The 20,828-nt window shown below is 42.6% G+C and overlaps 2 protein-coding genes across 11 annotated transcripts in view; one reads left to right on the forward strand and one right to left on the reverse strand.

The window, feature by feature from the left end:
- fam13a (family with sequence similarity 13 member A) overlaps positions 1-6,743 on the forward strand; it is a 49,866-nt gene extending 43,123 nt beyond the window's left edge. For 3 of the 8 annotated variants that reach the window (XM_012918701.4, XM_012918703.4, XM_012918704.3), the window contains 10 exons: positions 1,518-1,731; positions 1,806-1,947; positions 2,221-2,302; positions 2,457-2,662; positions 2,855-2,938; positions 3,240-3,338; positions 3,964-4,047; positions 4,692-4,888; positions 5,425-5,526; positions 5,640-6,743. In XM_012918701.4, the coding sequence (XP_012774155.2) occupies positions 1,518-1,731; positions 1,806-1,947; positions 2,221-2,302; positions 2,457-2,662; positions 2,855-2,938; positions 3,240-3,338; positions 3,964-4,047; positions 4,692-4,888; positions 5,425-5,526; positions 5,640-5,763 (1,334 nt within the window). In that variant the 3' untranslated portion in view covers positions 5,764-6,743. The remainder of the gene's footprint in view (positions 1-1,517; positions 1,732-1,805; positions 1,948-2,220; positions 2,303-2,456; positions 2,663-2,854; positions 2,939-3,239; positions 3,339-3,963; positions 4,048-4,691; positions 4,889-5,424; positions 5,527-5,639) is intronic. The other 5 variants (XM_012918702.4, XM_012918705.3, XM_076884838.1 and 2 more) reach the window with 3 other exon arrangements.
- Positions 6,744-10,399: 3,656 nt separating this feature from the next.
- The window catches only part of herc3 (HECT and RLD domain containing E3 ubiquitin protein ligase 3), a 35,681-nt gene continuing 25,252 nt past the window's right edge, over positions 10,400-20,828 (reverse strand). For all 3 annotated transcript variants that reach the window (XM_004549362.4, XM_004549361.4, XM_004549363.5), the window contains 5 exons: positions 20,617-20,683; positions 19,228-19,310; positions 13,769-13,952; positions 11,968-12,070; positions 10,400-11,065 (listed from right to left, as the gene is read on the reverse strand). In XM_004549362.4, coding sequence (XP_004549419.1) covers positions 10,857-11,065; positions 11,968-12,070; positions 13,769-13,952; positions 19,228-19,310; positions 20,617-20,683 — 646 coding nt within the window. In that variant the 3' untranslated portion in view covers positions 10,400-10,856. The remainder of the gene's footprint in view (positions 11,066-11,967; positions 12,071-13,768; positions 13,953-19,227; positions 19,311-20,616; positions 20,684-20,828) is intronic.

Consider the following 20,828-nt stretch of genomic DNA (forward strand, 5'->3'; position numbering starts at 1 on the left):
AATGCCGTGAAGCCTTACTGGCCGGCTACACTGCACTAAGCTTGATAATAGGCCTCAAAGGAAGACCTTCAGTCTGACTGAGGGTTTGTTTGCTGTGAGAGAGCTCTAACAAGCGAGAGCCCTGCTACTCGATGAACTGCACGTACCTGGAAGTGAAGGAGGACCCCCCGGGACTCCCGAGCTGGAATTTGAGCTAAATCATTTCTCATACACCTTAACCCACCCCAGCTAAGAAAAATATGCATGTGCGGTGTTGGACAGGGCGTGCATATTTTCCTGGTTGCATACTGACACCTTGAATGTTTACACTGACAGTTGGTTTCCTTCAGCGCTTGTTTTTACTCCCTTTTATCTGTTTTCTCGGTGTAACGTCTCCCCCGCATGTTTTTCATCACCCGACACCTGATTTTATGGGTGTCTCCTGTTCCATGAAATCTACATCAGAGTTCCTGCTGACTTTTATGTTTTGAGACATTTCGTAGAGAGCTCCTAGTTTAACTTTTAAACAATCAGATCATCCTCGGTCTGCTCTGTCGCTCTCTCTAACGCACACGTGCTCGGACAGATGCGCCGTTCCCCTGTCGACGTGCCGAGTGGAAACTAAAACACAAGCTCATCACTGTACCTCTCATCAGGGGTCACGCCCTGACATTATCCCACAGAGTGCCGGGCTTTATTAATAGCCCGGCGATTGTCAGGGGTATCTGCACGGCTATTTTCACCAAGCATAATTATTGCCAGAGTGGAGACTCTGTAACCAAGGGATGAATAAAGAGAGAGAGAGGCAGAGTGGGTGTGTCTTACCCACAGTTTCAGAGCAACATCTGTGACTGCTGAGCCCCAGAGGAAATTCTTTTTATTTATTTTTTTCCCACAGCACATCCAGAACCTTCCACCGAGCCAGAGAGGCTCCGAGATGATGTTAGCAGGGAGAGAAGTCGCTGTCTGGCGTCTTCAGGATGAGACCCGGGGCTGATTTTAGAAAACGAGCCGTGCATGCTGTTTGGCTTTCCCAGGACACTTTCACATTTTGACCTCCTATATTTGCTCTGACTTCACAAAATATACATATATAACCCAACAGGAAAATATGTGAAATGTGACATTCGGTAGCGTGCTAGCCACCAAAGAGCAGCTGAATGTGTTCTGATAACAGTGCCCATGAACTCACATCGGATGTTTTAGTGCTTTTATATATTATCTTGCACAACATCACACCTGTAAAGTCTTTTTTTGGCAGTATATTTCTCCAGTTAAATGTCTTCTTGATTTTTAAAGTAGAGATAAGTTGATGGCGGTGCCTGTTTTGGTTGGCAGAGCTAACGGATTTAAGAAGGCTTTTCTCAATGCGGCTGGTTTTCCAGCATCATATTGTCCCAACGTTAAGGACTTTCCATGCATAAATGTGCCGATGTGCTGACTAATCTGCTGTTTTTTCACATTCTCTTATGTCTTGCGTGTGCAGAATTATGAAAGTGCGATGAAAATCTTGACATTTTTGTTTTTGTGTCACTCAGAACCAACCCCGGCGTACTCGCTGCAGAGGGAGAGCATGGACCGCGAGGAGGCCAGGCTGTCCCCTCACTGTGGGGGGCGTCTGATCCGCCAGCTCCTGGAGGAGTCCAGCGACCCAATGGTCTCCCCTCGGTTTTACGCCTACGGACACTCCCAGCAGTACCTGGATGACACGGAAGTGCCTCCATCGCCACCTAACGCTCACTCGTTCATCAGGTAAGCTGACGTGTGCTTTTGCAGAGCTGGAAGGAAGGAACTGGGAGCTGTAACAGCATCATTTATCTCAACAGTCGCAGGCGGAGTTCATCGCTTGGCTCCTGTGATGATGAAAGAGAGGAGCTGACCTCCGCCCAGCTCACAAAGAGGATTCATGTACTGAAGAAAAAGATCCACAGGTTTGAGGAGAAGTATGAAGAGGAGCGAAAATACAGGGTAGGTAGTAACGACCGGTTCATTCGTCATTGTTAATAAAGCCCCGCGCCTTAAAGTCAGACTGTAATGATGTTTCTGTGAAACATAAACAAGAATATTGACTGTCAGAGGTGCATCATTACACCAAGTAGGGCTCTGCCTTGTTGTTTAGCAAGGCAGAGCCCTACTTCAGATTTACACTGTTATCCTCATGTGAACAGTAATTGTAGGTATTTTATTTTGAAAGAGCAGCTGATCATCTGTTTTTTTTTTTTCTTCTTTTCCTCCACGCAGCCCTCCCACAGTGACAAAGCTGCAAACCCAGAAGTGCTGCGGTGGATGAATGAACTGGCTAGGCTTCGCAAAGAGCTAAAAGGTAACACACAGGCGCACACATTCTGACAGTTAATTTGATCTAGTTTTAGTCATGATTCAGGCATCTAACTTGCTCCTGATTGGATCACTTCCGAACTCGTCCCGCCTTTCTACACAACTTACTGAAAAGCTCTGGTTCCCGTCTTCTTCACCAGAACACAAGCTGATGAAGTCTGAGGAGGACCTGACGCCTCAGCCCCGCCAGCGCAGCAACACGCTGCCCAAAAGCTTCGGCTCGCAGCTGGAGAAGAAACCTCAGCAGGAGAAGGCGTCGAAGCCACCGGTGGAAAGCACCCTGGAAGGAATTCAGAAGAAGCTGCAGGAGAAGAGGGACGAGGTGAACCGCCCCGAGGACATCAAGGTAAATCCGCGGCTATGTCGCACGCTCACACAGACGACATTAAAAGCCAAAAGACTTTACATGTTTAAAGCAGACTGCACACTCTGAATTTATTATCACACAGAGACAAATAAGTTTTGCTGCGAGCAACACGGACTGAACTCTTGTCACTTTTAAAAGGCGAGTGACTCACTTCCTGTCTCCTGCTAACAGGATATGACACGGGAGCAGATCGCCGCAGAGAAAGTCGCCCTGCAGAAAGCTCTTCTCTACTACGAGAGTATCCACGGCCGACCAGTAAGCCTCCCTCCATGTGTTTGTTTTATTTTAGACATTTTAAATGCAAAAATTTGCCCAGTTTTGCAAATAAAGCTGAACCCATATCAGTTTGTCTGGACCAAATCCAGATGCCGTAATTTTTATTCCTGTCAGTACAGTTACATATCACGCCCTGCAGAGATCTTATAGTGAAGAAAAATGGTTTTGCTGTAATTTTGTTTTATGTTAGCAAAGTAGCTAGTTAGCGTGCAGGTAGAGAGGATGACAGAAATTTGCTAAAACTGTGCTAACAGTGTATCTTTGTTCTCCCCACCTGGAGCAGATGACGAAGAGCGAGAGGCAAATCATGAAGCCAGTGTACGACAGATATCGCCTGGTGAAGCAGATCCTGTGTAGAGCCTCCACCATTCCTGTCATAGTAAGTATCACATCCCAGCCTCCCTTTAGCTGCCGGGTTTAAAGCCACACTCTCAAAACATGCACAGACACTTAATCCCAGCTCGTGCCGGCTTTAGCACCTGCTGCTGGGAACGGACAGCAGCCATGAAGCAGCTTTCAGTGCACTCGTAAAGCAAGGTCAGAGGTTACAGGCTGAGGTCACAGGAAGTGACAGCAGAGTGTTGAAGAGGCTCAGGAAGTGCAAAACAACACAGCCAAGTTAAATAAACGGAAAATAAACACAGCAAGTTCTTAAAATGTATTTTTACATATTTATATTTCAGAAATGTAGGAAAATAAATCTGCTTATGGACTAAGTGTAAAGCTCTCAGTAAAGTTATTTACTGAACATCTTTATGATGTAAGACATGATCTGCATTATGTGCATTATATAATGCACTGCATCTAATCCGCACCACGCAGGCTGAGCCTGCTGCCATATTGTTCCTGACATGGAGACGCAGAGGAGCAGACAGAGGAGCTCAAACAAAAGCCGTTAAATGTGCTTAAACCTGACAGAAAAGTGTGAAGTACTGTAAAAGAAAGAAAAAAGGTCAGTTAGTGTCTCAGCGTGGTTAACTCCTCCTTCTCGACCGTCACCACAGGGCTCTCCCTCCAGCAAGCGCAGAGGTCCCCTCCTACAGCCCATTATCGAGGGTGAAACCGCACTCTTCTTCGATGATATCAAGGTGAAGAGCCATTGCTGCTGCTTAATAATCAGTGAACCGGCTCCCTCTTCCTCACCTGCTAAACTCCCACCCCTCCTCCCCCTTTATATTTACTACCATTTGCCCTCTAATGAGCCTGATTGCTGCCTGTTGATTGGGCAACTGTAGAAGTGTTGAATCAGTAGTTGCTGATCTATGAATCACTCTGTGATTGATGTAATGATGTAAGTGGATATAAAATGGGTTAAAGCTTGTTGTGATTTAAGTGCCTAAAACAAGGCTGGAATACTGGTTTATTTTTCCTAAACAGCAAATATGTGCATACAGTATATTAAAAATGTATCATTGTTATCATTATTTTTCCAGCACTGTTTGCAGGCACTCTGTGGACACCTTTTTTTTTTTTTTTTTTTTTTGTATTAATTGAACAGTTTTAGTTGAATAAAGGTGGCCTGATTAACTCCATTCATAAAAACAAATGATTCCAAATGACGACCATCGCGGTGATTTCTAACCTCTGTCCACTAACACTGCACGATCCTCACGCCCTGCAGTATTTGAGCCCAGGAGGCCGCCTGCTGCAGCAGCGCTCACCGCACGATGAGACCCTCTGCCCCCTCCCTTGCAGCCCGTTGAGACTAAAGCCTCCCTCACTCTCTTTGTAGGAGGAAGAGGACGGCTCGGAGGATGACGGAGACTCCAAGACCCAGTTCACCGTGACCGTGCGACCAGACATCGGCGTGTTCAGCTTCCTGGAGCACGCGGATGAGGAAGTGGATGGTTTCATTTCACCCGTGGACGAACTTTCCCCGTCCAAGAACACGATGGACACGAGGCTGTCCAACCTGCACTCAGCTACTATGTAAGTACTCGCAAAACGCTCGTTTTACTGTCAGTTTGTGACAGATTTGGGTCTGTTTGAGAGGATTAATCCTGATAACTCAGCAAAAATTGCAGATCTATCACTGTCTACATACACAGAAATCCAACCAGAGCACAAATTTAGAAATTCCTCTAAACAGAGTTGCCCAGTAACCTTGCCTTTATATAGGAATATAACCAGGATACAACCATCTGGCAACGAATTAAATCAAGTCCCATGTTGCAAAGAAACATTACACTCAGCGCACACCCATTCAAATTAATAGCAAAGTGTTTATCAGCCAGCGGTTGTTTACAAACTTTCGCCATTGTGTTGCAGAGCAGTTGCAGTCAGTCCAAGACAGACTTAATTTGTTTGGAGACAAGTTGCCTCCCACCTGTGTGACCTGTGTAATACAAAAAAAACAAAAACCGAGCCAAAGTTGTTGATTTTTGGGGGTTTTTTTTGTAAATGCTGGAAGTCTGTGTATATTTTAATGTGAGACATTTAAAAAAACATTTCTCCTCACCCCACAGGCAGGAACTTGTAGAGCAGCTCCAAGAGACGAGAGAGGAGAAGAAGAGGATTCGCAAGAACTTGAAAGAGTTTGAGGACCAGTTTTTTAGACAAAACGGAAGGTAAGAAAAAAAGAGTTTGTCAATGTCAAATATTTGGAACTGCATAATGAGAAACCTCGACACGAAGGTTTTTTTCTCGCAGCGTCGTAACGATTGCCGCCTTGTTCCTGCAGGAACGTTCAGAAGGAGGACCGCTCCCCACTGGCTGTGGAGTACAACGAATACAAGCACGTCAAAGCCAAACTGCGGCTGCTCGAAGTGCTCATCAGCAAAAGAGACTCCACTAAATTCATCTGAATAAAGCAAAGACTCAATAAGAGGACTGGTGCTGTGTCTCCAGTGTCACAGTCAACACATCTCACCTTGCTAGAAACAGTCATGTTTTCCTCGCTGTTGGATGCTGTTGACGCGCTCCGTCGAGCTCGAGGGTTTCCCTCCGTCAAATGCTGCGCCTGGAAAAACGTTGTCGTCACCTCACCTCGAGGAGGGGACGTCACTCCGGACGAAGCAACATACGCACAAACTAAACTGAATCACACTTGTATTGCTGATAATTTATTTTGAATGTTTGTCTCATGCACAGCCGTAGAAGTCTTAAAAAAACCAAAAAGAACCCAAAACACTTGATAATTCGGTCATTAGCTATAAAATTGTCGCTGCTTTTTAAGGATCGCGTGTATTTTTCTAAAGGAGATGTTACTCGATCATGCTGACAGTACCGAAGTTTCACTTTCCACAGCATTAAATCCTCTTCTGTAAAAGTTTTATCGTTTGAAAGAAGTGGTTTCCTCTTTCACTGGGGCCCAAAGACAGCAGCTCAGAGCGTGAGCCAAAATCTTTCATCTCCTGGAAATCACCCAGTTTCAAGATGACCACTGACACTTGCTGCGTTTTTGTACGCCTTAACCTGCTTTCCCCTCATTTACTTGATGTTAAATAAGCTATCGTCCCCTTTAAATCACTGCTGTGTTTGCTCACACCGATTAACACTGACAAGGCCAGTTCTGAGGCGAGCGCGGGCGTGGTCGACGAAGCCTCGTCCTCTGGTCCTCGCTGTAGTTTGTTTGTTTGTAAATATGGATTATCGTATATGTTTACATTTCTGTGAGCGAGTACTTTATCCCTTTTTTTTCTCTCCAATTTTCTGGATGGTAATCAGTGTGAATTTGTTTTCACTGAATGTAAACACTGGCCGGGCTTAATGAACTGAGTGTGTACATTTTAGTACATAAATTGTATTTTGTATATAATGTGAATGAAATCATATTTTTACTGAAGGTTTTTTGGGCTCTGTGTTTTTTCTTTGTGAAGTTGCGAATGTTCACTCATCCAGTCGAAGGACTTTACAGACAGATCTGAGATCAGTCGGTTTATTTATATAGCAGCAAATCACAACATCAGCTGCCTCAAGGCGCTTTATACAGGAAGGTAAGGACCTCCCTAGAGCACTGTGCGATGGCGGGAAGGAAAGTAATAAAAGGAAATAAAACAGGGATTAAAAGCGTGTATAAAAAAAAAACTACAGCACCAAATTAAATAAATAAAATTGTTTAAATATGAATGTACATATAAAAGATTATATGTGGTATAATAAAATTTGTCTTTCACCCATCAAGGTCTTCAGTTTAACTTAATGATTTATTGGTTTAAAATTGACAAAAAGCTTTATACCATGTAAGGATTTAAAATGTCATGTGACCTTTGACCTCTCCTTCAAGGTCAGTCAGTTGATCTCAAATGTTGATCTCAAACATCTCGGCTGATGAAGCATGTTCACTGAACGTTTGGAAGAATGGGAGTGAACTGCTTTCAAAAACTTTTTTTTTTTCTTGTAACACCTAAAATCTCACCTCTGACATATGCCCCTCATAAAATATCAATTAAAAATAAACTATACTGAAACAAGAACCCTAACCTTAACAGCAGGTGCTCAGATAAACACTAAAAAACAACTCTATGAATCAGAGGCATCACATCTGGTCCATCTGGTCATAGGTTCATGAATTCAAGCAATTTAATGAGGAAGCTCAAATGCAATCACAGGCCACACAGAAGTCTTGCTTTTATACCGTATTTTATTGAAAACCTTGGCTGGAACAGAGAGCTTTGAGTAAATTTCAGTCAAATAATGATTTAAAAAAAAACAAAAACAAAAAAAAAAACGTATTCTCTAGCACATTTAAAGGTGCAAAAAAGTCAAGGGCTTCACAAACCTTTGCATAGGACTAAACTCTGCAGGAGCCTTAATCAGACAAATATTGATTGAATATGCGTGTGTGTGTGTGTGTGTGTGTGTGTGTGTGTGTGTGTGTGTACACATGCAGTATAGAACTAAGCAATAAGATGAACTGCCAGCATTTGAGACCTTTATATGTTTGGCCCAGAGCTGTGAGTACAGAAGTGGGCTGCTTCAGGTTGTTATTGCTGAGAGGACGTGTTAGTCAGAACACATCGAGTCATTTTACTGCCCAAAGTCACATTAACACCACTGTCGTGTATGAAATGTATATAAAATATATATTATATATATGCGAGACGATTCCACGCACGTCACGCTAATACACAACCTAATTAAATGTTATCTTGTACTGCGAGGTGTCACTGCAGGAATATTTATACATCATCAGGGCAACTTTTGGAATAATATGATGGGTACAGTTTATCATCAAATGGCTATTATATGCAGACTTTTTACTAAGTCATCTGCCCACACTCTTAAAATATTCATCTCCACTTGGAGACCAGACAAATAACAATTATTAACTCTAATGTTTGTATATTTAGGTTTATGTGACATTTTGGGACATGTTTTTATTTGCTTCTTAGCAGATCGGTTCAAATGTCATTACAGAGGAATCGGTTTGCTTGGCCTAGCAAAAACACGGCTAGTTTGGCTCCGTCACACGGTGAATAAATCCAACTGAGAGCCGCTCTGATGATTAAAAATGACCAAAGTTTGTTTAACCCTCTGAGGTCTAAGTCATCATTTTATAGAAGCCATGAGAGTGTTTGTTAGGGGGGGAAAAGAAGCGTGAATAAGGCTGGGAGAAAAGTTTCATAAACACAAAAATGACAGTTTTTGTCATCCACACTTACAGGGGATTTATATTTGTAAATCTGCAACCCTGCAGCCTACACCGTAACTACACACCACATGGACACAGTCTGCGATGGCTGTGATTGGACAGTTTGGGATTGTCGTGTCCTCCTGAATATTTAAATCTACTGTGTCTACTGAAAGAGACTATATGGAATTGAAGAGAGAAACAGGACGAACTCCTGGTTTGTTGAGATACCGCTGCGTTGGCCAAGAAGGACTTTGACTGTATTCAGATACTCGTCTGTGTCAGGGACCACACTATCAGAATGTGTATCTAAAAATCTGTTTCAAAATACTTCACGAAAGCGATTAAAATTAGCACTAATCAAGGAGACTGTTCTGCATCCACGCCACGGCAAACATGGAGTGTGTATCGCTGGAAACCAGAGTGGTTAAACAAGAGGTGCTCTCTTTTTCTGGGTCTTTCACCTGTTGCTCGCACAGACTGTAGTAAAATATGGATTCTTTAGAATGGCCATTAGGGGGCGACTCTCGTGGAGAACACGCCCTGGGCTCCATGTCTCTGTAACCTCAGTAGACATTTTTCTGAAGAGTTTATGGGCTCAGTCGTTAGTTTTAGCTCACACTGAATGAAACAGGAAGTTCATTTTGTAAATGATTTTATAGTCACAAAGGAGGATTAGCCAAGATAAGCTGACTGTCCCTCGGTTTCCTCGCTCATCACGTCCAGTTTCAGGCAAAAATGATTAGCTAGGGTCTTCACTGTCCATGGGTGGTGTTATCTTGACTAGCTCCACCTTTCATACTGTGGTTATGTTGTTGCTAGGCACTGTCATTGAGGGCAAAGGTATGATGGCAAGGTCACATTTTAGATATTATAAGCAAACCTGGAAGCACTAAAAAAAAAACAACAACAAAAACTGCAATTCCTGTAGTGGCCACTGGAGGCTGAGGCTAAGTTAATCCCCACTGACTGCCATGGTAAGACACCCAACTTAATACAATTACAAAGTGTATTTAAAGCCTGGTATCTACAGTTCCTCATTCATAAAAACCACATAGGGGCACAGACTTGTTCTATAACTCATCACGGCTAATGCCAAACTCAACATCTTAGCGTATTAGTCCAAATACAGTCATCTCATGGGGTCTTGTTTGATTGCGACCTCGCAGATGATGCGGCCCCTTTCAGCTAGAAAATCTAACTAAACAGCCAGTAAGCGCGACATCCACATGCTTGTAACAACAGGAAGTGCGATCTTTTTGTGTCCATCTGAAGGAGCCAAACATGTATTTGCTACCACTTCCAGTCTGAGCGATGCTAACTGATGCTTCATATTCAGCTGACATGCTTTTCTTGCAAGAAAGCGAATAATCACATTTCCAAAAACGTCACTGCTAAATGACAATCTGGTCTTTGTTTTCACTCTGTAACATGCACACACATCCACAAAAAAAATAAAAATAAATAAATAAAGTTTTGTTTCCGTACAGAAGGTTTTGCTGTAGAAAGGCAACACTGTTGAATGCAGGTTCAAGAACAAAGTCAGCTGCTCTGTGAGCCACAGCTAAAACAGAACGAGGGATTGCAAACGATGTTCAGCATGCTTCGCTCCCTGCCTGACTCGCTTGTCCTCTTTCAGAATCAGGCATAGAGGACATGCTGGTGGCAGATTTAAAAGGATCAGCGGGACTAACACTCCTCCCAACCTCACAGTGAAGATTATATTCAAAGTGCTATTTACATACACGTATATATGTATGTGTGTGTGTATGTGTGTGTGTGTGTGTGTGTGTGTGTTAATTTTGTCAAAAAATAACCACTCTATTTAATAAATTAAAAGTAACAAAAAGCAATATATTGTCTCAAGGTAATAACATGATTCTTTAATGATTAAAAATAGAATTTAAGGAATATAAAATACACAGCTTTGCAAACAAAACAAAGCAAAAAGAAATTAAGAGTTTCTCAACCTTCTCTGGTCCTGGTTTTTAGGTCCCGAAGTTTTCATAATCCAGGGTCGTTCTGCACATTTTAGTCCATTTAGTGCTTTTTTGGTTAATTTCCATGTTGGCTGTTATCTATCAGTCATTTGATTCTCCTCTAAATGGTCCTGGAAGGCTGAGGAACTTTGCCCAAAGCAAAAAAGCAATAACACTCTGCATTTACATACATAGACCTTTAAGATTCAAGATGCTTAACGATCTTGTTAGACCATATATAAACAGAGTGACCCTCCCGTGTCCAACAATTGCCCACTCACACTCTTGACACTCACGTGGGGGTGTATTGCTGTTAAAGTGCGTTAAGTCTCCCCTGGGACTCCCCTCAGACCAGGCTGAAGCCCTCGTACTGCTCCACGGCTTGAGTGAGGCGGCGGCGCAGGATCTCTTTGGTCTGGTAGCGGGGCATGTCCAGCAGGTTGTAGCATGTGTGGGCCACGGGCAGGTAGTGCTCCTCTGCTGTGGTAGACTGGATGATGATGCGCAGGCTCTCCATGCCGTGGATGGGAATGCGGTCACTACCGGTCAGGAACACTGCAGGCAGAAAGGAGACATACAGAACAGAGGTAAAACAAAATTAGGGAAGCTCTCTGAAACATGTTTGTGCTCTTGTGCAGACACAAGCTTGATGTTTCTGGATGTTATTAATAAATCTGGTCTTTGCCTGTCCAGACAATTTTTGACTCGCAGAGAATATTGCTCCGATTTTCATATTTTGGCTAAAAGTCATTCTTGGTTGCAATGAAAGCAACATGCATGTTTTTTTACACTGCAAAGAAATGCTTGTTTAACAGAGAAACCTGCCCACAGAACTCTTTGGGCTTTAAATACACTTTAAATAAATGTGTAAAATTACAGAACAGAAAAAAAGAAAGAAAAAGAAAAAAATTGCATTATTCTCATTATTAAGATTGAAAAACCTGAAATTCTGCATTCAGAGACTCATTAAAAGTGGCTGCAGCGAACGACCCATAAGTTCAAATGTTAGGTTTGTGGTTAGCTGGCCTGAATGGACCCTTCAGAGTGCCAGTTCTGCCCCCTGGGCCAAATGTTTGACACCTCTGATCTAGGAGCAAGAATCACAGGGTGATTTTAACAGGACATCGTCATGCCACACTTCCCACAACAGCAGCGGTATCACTATGCTCGACATTATTTAATCATATCATTTACTATTACTAAAGAATTCAGCATAATTGAGGTCTTGTAAAGTAAACAGTTGAATCTGAATGAAACACTTTATTCAAAACTCCTGAAATGTGTGATTATTTTCATTAACACTGAAAAGTTCTCGCTTTCGTTAAAGCAGCACGAAGCAGCTCTGCTGTCTTCACGATCTGCTCTCATGACCTGCAAATTATTACACTGCAAAGCGACTGCGGGTAAGAGAATTAAACTGCCACGCAGATCATTTAAGGAGGCAATTAAAGGCTTACACAAGAACTGCTTCTTCTTTTCCAGAGGGAACTCGTGGAAAACCTCCCAGAACAATCTGACTGTTGGATGAGTGGCGGTGTACTCCCCCTTATAAACGGCGTTCTGTAGAAAGAGAGGAGAGATTTGGAGATTAAAAGCCTGTTTTACCATCAGTAAACAATTTGATTTGTGGAAAACATGTTAGTTCCTTATCAGTCAGGAAATAAAGTCCTCAGAGACGTGCAACAATCTGGGTGATTTTTGCAACTACTGGCCTAAAAAACAAAACAAATCAGTTTCCCAGTTTTTTGACATCTGACAAAACAATCTGCTGTGCAGATGTTGTAATCTGCACAAAAAGGACCTCTGGACACAGGAGATAAAGTCACGGGTAAAATATGTGAAGAACTGTTTTGGCTCATACCGTTTATGATCACATCCAGAGCTGCAAAGTAAGCCAAATGTCACAACAACCCACAAGAGCGGAGTTTCTAAATCATTTATTCGCCTCCATATTAAATGATCCAGAGGTGTGCCTTTTCAACATCTGGCAGGAATAACACGAAACACACGAGAACGAGCCTTTCAGAAAAGATCAGATTTATCTACAGTTTTCTTCACCATCCAATCTAAATTTTAACTTACCTAATATGATGATTTGTGAATATATATTTAGAATATTTCTGACAACATAATACACGTTTTAGTATTTTGCAACTAAAGGTACAAGATTGGTAAACCACAAACAGCTGAAACATTAAAAAGTAAACTAAATCTATAAATTATTTATTATCATTACACATGTGCAATGAATTTTGATGCAGTCTTATCAGTGCAAACATTTGAAAATAATATGTATATAAAGTAAATATATGTACACAAGTAAAAACCCATCATCCCAAACAATCCTTCACACTCTATGGGCATTCATTGCAGTTGATTCTCTTAAAAACTGCACATTACTACAAGTGTATTTATGAGTTTTGGATAAAAAAAATTCTTTGGTTCATGTTTTTAATGTCCTGAAACATCTGCCCTTGCGCTGACATTCAAACAGAAAGTGGTGCAGGGGGGATGGATGTTTCAGGACACTCTCAAATGACCGTATGACACTGGAATAGCACACTACAGAAATATCTCCTGAAGTTTGATTTCTAACTTGCTAATACTGCGTCAAACTCAATTTTTTTTGTCGCTTTAGCACTGCAGAATTTATACTTATTGTTCCATTTTTTCTTTTGCATCCAGTAAAAAGACAATCGCAACAACCAAACGTGGTTCGCCGGTATCTGTGTCTTACACCAGTGAAAGAGCCTTTTCTTTCCTGCTTCTTACTAAAGACGTAAACACCTATAATTAATCTTTCAGGTACAATGTAGCACCGCCTGAGGTGATGGTTTGAAGTAATGTTTGAGGGTGTTTCTCACTACCGTTCTAATCTACGATGCTAAAGCTAAACATCTATCATTCACTGAGGCTGGTATGTAGAGCCGCAGGCATGGCTGCAGTGGTTATTCTGAGCGAGGCAGTTCCCTGGTTATATAAACACAAAGCTAAAAACTACATCATTCTTTCCTGTGGTCGATGACAAGGATTTTAGGGTTTGTTTTTTTTTAAATGCAGCATCTGAACAAATCTTTCACATATAAACTATTGGTCTGCAAACACTTGTACTGCAGGGGATTCAAGATTTTAATCCAACAATGACAACAACAAAAAAAGAAAAACACACACAGTGAGGAGAGGCTTTGCTGACCCTGAGCTGGAAAGTTGATCAGAGCAGTCGGAGTACATGTGCAGATGATTAAACCACACACTGACCTTCTCCATCTCCTCCCAGTTGTAGTTATTATTGCCGACCACCATGGCCATCAGCTCGGAGGGCTGGAACAGAGACAGGATCTCACCACCACACACCTTCAGGAAACCAGCGGAGAAGGCAGAGTACTGCTCCCCCACCGAGTCTGAGAACACGTAGCACAGGTAGGCCTCCACAAACTCCTTCCTGAAACACACACACACACACACACACACACACACACACACACACACACACACACACACACACACACACACACACACACACACACACACACACACACACACACACACACACACACAAATAGGTTCAGTAAATTTATTTATTCAGATGTCAAAGTGGGACTATAAACACTCTCTTCCTCTCTCATTGTGTCTGAATCCGAGTGTGTTCACATTGTCTGAGCCGTCTGTTCAAAGCTTTTTTTTGGTTTGTTTCTTGAAACCTGCTTGGAACTCATCAACGTCCTCTTCATCCAGCCCGCTCTAATTTTGTTTACACCTCTGTGAGGTCTTAGCGCAGAAGTTGCTTAGGTAGATTAAACCTCTAATCTCTTCATCTGTGCTGGAGCCACCTGTGAGTGCGTCAATATATGTGTAAATACTAAAACAGATTTGTTTTCACTGTGCCAAGCTAAACTACAGAAGCAGGACACAAAATGCTGAATAAATCCCCTGAAAGACTTATATTTAAACAGAGTTCCTAACATTAATCTATTTTAAGACCTCTGAAATGAATGCTTAAAAGTAAAATTACTGTACTGAAGGAGAGGAATGTGCAGCTTCAACATTATTTTTAAATTTGGGAAACCAATGGAAAGCTTTAGTTTGGGCTGAGCAACTACTGCACTAAAGTCAGTGACAGAGATCCATGCATTTATCAAACATGTCAAAGACAAAAGGGAGAAGAAAGCAGAACATATTTGTCACTTTCCATCACTAGTCAAAGTCAGACTTCAGTCTGATTGAGATGCTTTGTCGTGTCCTTTGAACAGGCCGTTCAGAAACCCTCCAGTGTGGCTGAATTAAAACAGTTCTGCAAAGAGGAGTGGGACAAAATCCCTCCACAGTGATGTGAAACACTCACTGCCAGTAATTACAAACACTTGATTGCACAAGCATTAATAACTATTAACTGGTAACACAACTAGTTATTGGTTTTAGGGAGCAATTAGGTTTTAAGAACTTTTCTTTCCCCGTAATAAATACATTTTATATTCACTCAGGCTATCTCTGTCTAAGACATGTACTCAGCTACAACAACAGGAAACCCCAAGCCAACCACACACAGTGCATAACAGCATCTTAATAGATTCAAAATAACAGGTTAAAAATCCCAAAGTGAATCAGATGTCGGGGATTCAGAAGAAACCAGTTACTTTAACTCAAATGTTCAGGAACGCGCAATCCTCGAGCAATCACTCCAAGAAAGAAGAAAAAGAGAGAAACCAGATTTTTAAAACCTTTTCCCTGATCACACACACAGAAAGTAATGATGTCGTTTCATTTAGAAAGCGAGGACTCTGTGTAGCAGCTGCTGCCACAAACCCCCGTTCAAACAGGGAAGGTACCAACAGAAGGACCAACATGCTCCAACAGTTGGTCAGAAGGTTCCTTTGTAAGTGCGCATGCGCCATTAGCGTACTGCCTGCTGTAACCCTAATTTCCCTCGGGATTAATAAAGTATTCTGATTCTGATTGATTCTGATTCTCCTGAAATTTGAGAGAAATACACAAGCAGGTCTTCTCATATAGGAAACCAGCGCACAGACACGCACACAACTGCTTCACGTCAACAAGCTAATAAATACAGGCTTCAGACCAATGCTACAGTCTTCCCAGCCAAGCAAGTCACACCCACAGGGGTCACAAAGCCCTGCAAACACCAAACTTGTCTTACACAACACAAAACGAAACAAAAACAAAGGCAGGATTCATCAGTCTGATAAAGTAACCTTCAGTATCAAAATAAAACGTGCGGTATGAGATGCTGCTTTAACACCACAATCTAATATTCCTCTTGTTCTAGTTCCATATCTGAGTGTCGAAGGGATTTTGGAGAAACAATTTGTGTTACTGCTGCTCTCGCCATCTGTTCAGCACCAGCAGCCAGACATGTTGACACCGCCCGCCCCCAAACGCTCTCTCTCTGAGGACTCCTTCACATAACGCTGTAATCAGTGCCACTGGCACAAGGACAGCAGCTAGAAATGAGGCGCAATAGCACGGTGTGAGTGAATCTAAAAAACTGTGTCTGTGTGTGCAGCACAGATCGTGGCCTTCAGCTCCAACAATGGGACACAAGCTGCTGGCTCCATGAGCGCATTATAATCTCTGTGCGGGGAAAAAAAAAAGTAAAATCTCACAGTCTTTGCTTCTTCCTTCAGAGAGGACAGAGCGTGTAGCACTGAAAAAATGGAAACGTTCATGAAATTAAATCTAATCTGGTAAACGGGCTGGTTCTTATATAGAGCTTTTCTACTCTGAGAACTCAAAGAGCTTTTTATAAAGCTTCACTCATTCACACCAGCACTTTTTTCTATGCTTTTCCTATCCAGGTCAGGGCTCGCAAAATCGCTAGCCCGACGTCCCGGGGCTAGCGATTTTTCCAGTCGGGCTACCAAAATCTATCTCAGCCCTGCCCGTCGGGCTATCATAGGAAGGAAAAAATATATGTCAATGCTTTTGCATTCTTTCGGAAATGTAGCTGGGTAATTATGTCATTGGCATCGGTGAGCCACTGTCAATATGTGACATATTGAAATCGCGTTTGAATTTGCGCTTGTTTTTTGCTTTCACTTTGCAAATGTCCAGGTGCCTTCTTTTGGCGCACCAAGTCACTCGGGTCAGAACATGGGGTGCCACCATCATCCCACTTCTGACACCAATGTGGCGAGCTCAGACAAGAGGAGACGGAGGTGTCGTTTGGTCTTGCCTCCCGTGAGCTAGCCAGGGAGCACAGCCGTTTATTGACATCTGCAGAAGAACACTGCCGCTAGCTAACTGCTCAGCGCGGCAACCGCACAGCAACAACAACAACAACAACAACAACAACACCACACAGGGCGCCCTCTGACCCCGGAAGGACACACCGTCGCAGCGAGAGGGCGTCACCCGTCACTATGGCAACATAAACAAAACATAACTGTACAAACAGAACCCCGAACAGCCCTGGCCCGCTACAATATGCTGCTGAGAATATAGCCCAGAAGAAGCGTATAGTATAGCTTTTATTTTGGAAAGAGCCATTTCTCTGTAATAAACTCTCTTTTCCAAAGATGAGTGCTTCCTCAATCAGATACAGGTGTTACCGCGCCAGATCCGCGGCCCCGAACCGTAGTAAGGAAACCTCTGGCAGTTACTTGAAGGTTCCGTAACTGACTCGTAGCCGGCAACAGCTTACTATACAGGTCAACTCCGCTAGCAAAAAGATAGAAGGAGGCATAGGAAACTGCTTCACCGAACTTTATTTCTTCTCTAAGGCACGAACACCGCGTACAGTGGCTGAAACAGTTTACTCACAGCGAGCATCGCCGACACAACTCTGGCTGTCGAGGGAGTTATTATATTCCTTTTATTTATTTTCTTTTCGTCTCTTCTGTAGCTAACCGTTACTTTTTCCCCTTCTCCGCTCTCTCTCTTCACACATACACCAGGCAGTCCCGCTACACACATCCCGAATACATTTCCCATCAGGCTTCATCCTTAAAGGGCCATACCTGTAACACAGGGCTCGCAAAATCGCTAGCCCGACGTCCCGGGGCTAGCGATTTTTCCAGTCGGGCTACCAAAATCTATCTCAGCCCTGCCCGTCGGGCTATCATAGGAAGGAAAAAATATATGTCAATGCTTTTGCATTCTTTCGGAAATGTAGCTGGGTAATTATGTCATTTGCATCGGTGAGCCACTGTCAATATGTGACATATTGAAATCGCGTTTGAATTTGCGCTTGTTTTTTGCTTTCACTTTGCAAATGTCCAGGTGCCTTCTTTTGGCGCACCAAGTCACTCGGGTCAGAACATGGGGTGCCACCATCATCCCACTTCTGACACCAATGTGGCGAGCTCAGACAACGAGGAGACGGAGGTGTCGTTTGGTCTTGCTTCCCGTGAGCTAGCCAGGGAGCACAGCCGTTTATTGACATCTGCAGAAGAACACTGCCGCTAGCTAACTGCTCAGCGCGGCAACCGCACAGCAACAACAACAACACACAGGGCGCCCTCTGACCCCGGAAGGACACACCGTCGCAGCGAGAGGGCGTCACCCGTCACTATGGCAACATAAACAAAACATAACTGTACAAACAGAACCCCGAACAGCCCTGACCCGCTACAATATGCTGCTGAGAATATAGCCCAGAAGAAGCGTATAGTATAGCTTTTATTTTGGAAAGAGCCATTTCTCTGTAATAAACTCTCTTTTCCAAAGATGAGTGATTCCTCAATCAGATACGCAAACGCGCGTTGCAACTTCTTATCTGGTGCGAGTCTTTTATTTTGACAGCGAATGCGCACATGCGGACCACTTATGTGCACCCGTGTAAATAACATAATGTTCTGCCGGGTGTGTTGTTGGTTTTCTCTCGATTTCTGAGTCGACAAGCGCCTTTGTTACTGGGACCAGTCATTTTAAGAAAGGCCCCCATTAGAACCCATGAGAAATGCAAGAAATGCATTATTGCTCAGTCTGCAATATCTTTCCCAGAACAAACACCAATTGCAAATAACATACTAAAAATAAACCTGAAAAATCTGTTTAGAACAGCGTACTATGTTGCAAAGAGTGAACTACCACTGGCAAAATTTAGCAGTCTTTGCAAACTTCAAAAAGCAAATGGCCTAGATCTTGGTTCCACTGTCTCTTACCCGTGACTTCAGCGGAAATTTCAAATTCAGGATCTGACACAGACTGATTCATGTCCTACACAGTTCTTACAAGTTCATAGAAATTTCTGTTCAATTAGAACCAAGTATTTGAGTTGATGATTGTAATTTTTATACAATGTTGTAATTTGTTTTTCAACAATTTTTTGATTAATGTTTTGTTTCCTTTACAATATTATACTTTAATGTATAATATTGTAAAGGAAACAAAACAGGAAACAAAACATCAATCAAAAAAATTGCTCTCTTTTTTATTCGGGCTACTTACATTTATTTTTGGCTACCAAAAACTGAAGAGTCCCTGCCCGAAGGGCTACCAGGGATTTTGAAATTTTGAGAGCCCTGCAGGTGCTTTCTATCCAGCATTGACACACATTCACATTCCCATGGATGCATGGGAGAGCAACTTGGGGTTAGTATCTTGCCCAAGTATATTTGACCGGAGCAGACGGGGATTGAACCACCAACCTTCCGATTAGTAGGTGACCTGCTCTGCCTCCTGAAATACCGACTGAAACGTGCTGAAAAGTCAGCTTAAATTTTCAGTGTGCGTTTTTTTGATTTGTCGAGTCACCAAACCTGTTGTTTTTGTCCACAGCGACGCTCTCTCCTCCGGGAATCAGCTCCTTGACTTCTGTCATCCCGTAGTTCTCCCTGGTGATCTAAGACATGAGCACAACAAACAGACTCACTGTGGAGTTTTTTTACGTTGCAAAAGTGCACAAGCCGCACAAGATAATTGCAGCTTTATTTTTTTAACATTTTAAAGTTAAAGAAGTCCTGTGATGCTCCAGTTTTGTTTTTTGGTTTTTTCCAAACACCAAAACCGTCTGTCAGCTAAACCTCACACACACACATATTTTCCTCTGCAGTCAAAGACTGTTTTAGGCCCTTCTTCTGTATCACAGATCTTTACAACCAAGGATCCCTTAACATGTGCTGTACTTCATTTTCAGTTAACCCCACATTGTAGAAGCCAGAGGATCAATTCAATTCAATTGTCTTATTTATATAGCGCCAAATCAGTCGTCTCAAGGCTCTTCATATTGTAAGGTAAACACCCTAGTGCCTGTGTGGTACACAGATTAAAATGTATGTCAATCAATTACAGAGACTCCTGATCCAAACTTGTTATGTATATAAAGCACACGTGTCCACAATATCAATTTCTTCCATTCTAACCTCTCCATCACCACCATGAGGGAGACCAACGAGCCATCAAAGGACATCAGGGACAAGATTGTAGACCTGCACAAGGCTGGAATGGGCCACAAGACCATTAGCAAGAAGCGTGGAGAGAAGGTGACAATGCTGGTGTGATTATTTGGAAATGCAAGAAATATAAACTGATCACCATGAAAAGCCTGCCCTATGGGATGAGGGTGATGCATCACCCCAAAACTGGCAGACAGGACCAAGAACACCATTGGCAATATGCTACGTTGTAATGAACTGAAAATCTTTCACCACCTATGAAGTGTTCAAGATGGCACTTGTAACGGCCAGTCTTAAGTTTGCCAATGAGCAAGAGAAGGCTTGGGAGAAAATGCCGCGGTTAGACGAAACCAAAGATCAGACTCTTTAACATCAACTTGACTTGAAATACGAGATTCTTTGAGTATGAACACCATCCACATAGTCAAGCAGGGAGGTAAAGCCATTGTGCTTTGGGGCTGTTTTTCTGCTAAGGACAGGACGACTTCAACACAATGAGGGGCCACTGTGGCCATGTAATGTAAAATATAGCCTCTGTCCCTCAGCCAGAACAACGAAGATGGGTCATGGATGTGTCTTCCAGCACAACAATGACCCAAAATATACCACCAAGGCGACAAAGAACGAACAGTCGTGAGTCATTCTGTAACGTAGAACTTCAAGGAACATATTAACAATAAACAAAATAAAGAATAACACCAGCCTTTTTCACACACGTGGCATAAAAATCAACAAATAAAAAGTTACACTTACAGCAAAGTTGAGAAGAAACGTCTCCTCCACGTCACTTCCTTCATAGTCTAAAAGCTGTTGTAAACTCCTGGAGAAACAAAGAAATCAACTCATAAAAACCAACACAGAAAACTCAAACTGTCATTTGCTCAGCAGACAGAAGCAAAACAAGGAAAGTTAAAACTGTATTATGGTGTTACACACAGTGTTATAGTCACTGCTTGGAGCTGTAG

The sequence above is a fragment of the Maylandia zebra genome, linkage group LG6 (assembly GCF_041146795.1).
Source record: "Maylandia zebra isolate NMK-2024a linkage group LG6, Mzebra_GT3a, whole genome shotgun sequence".
NCBI lineage: Eukaryota > Metazoa > Chordata > Actinopteri > Cichliformes > Cichlidae > Maylandia > Maylandia zebra.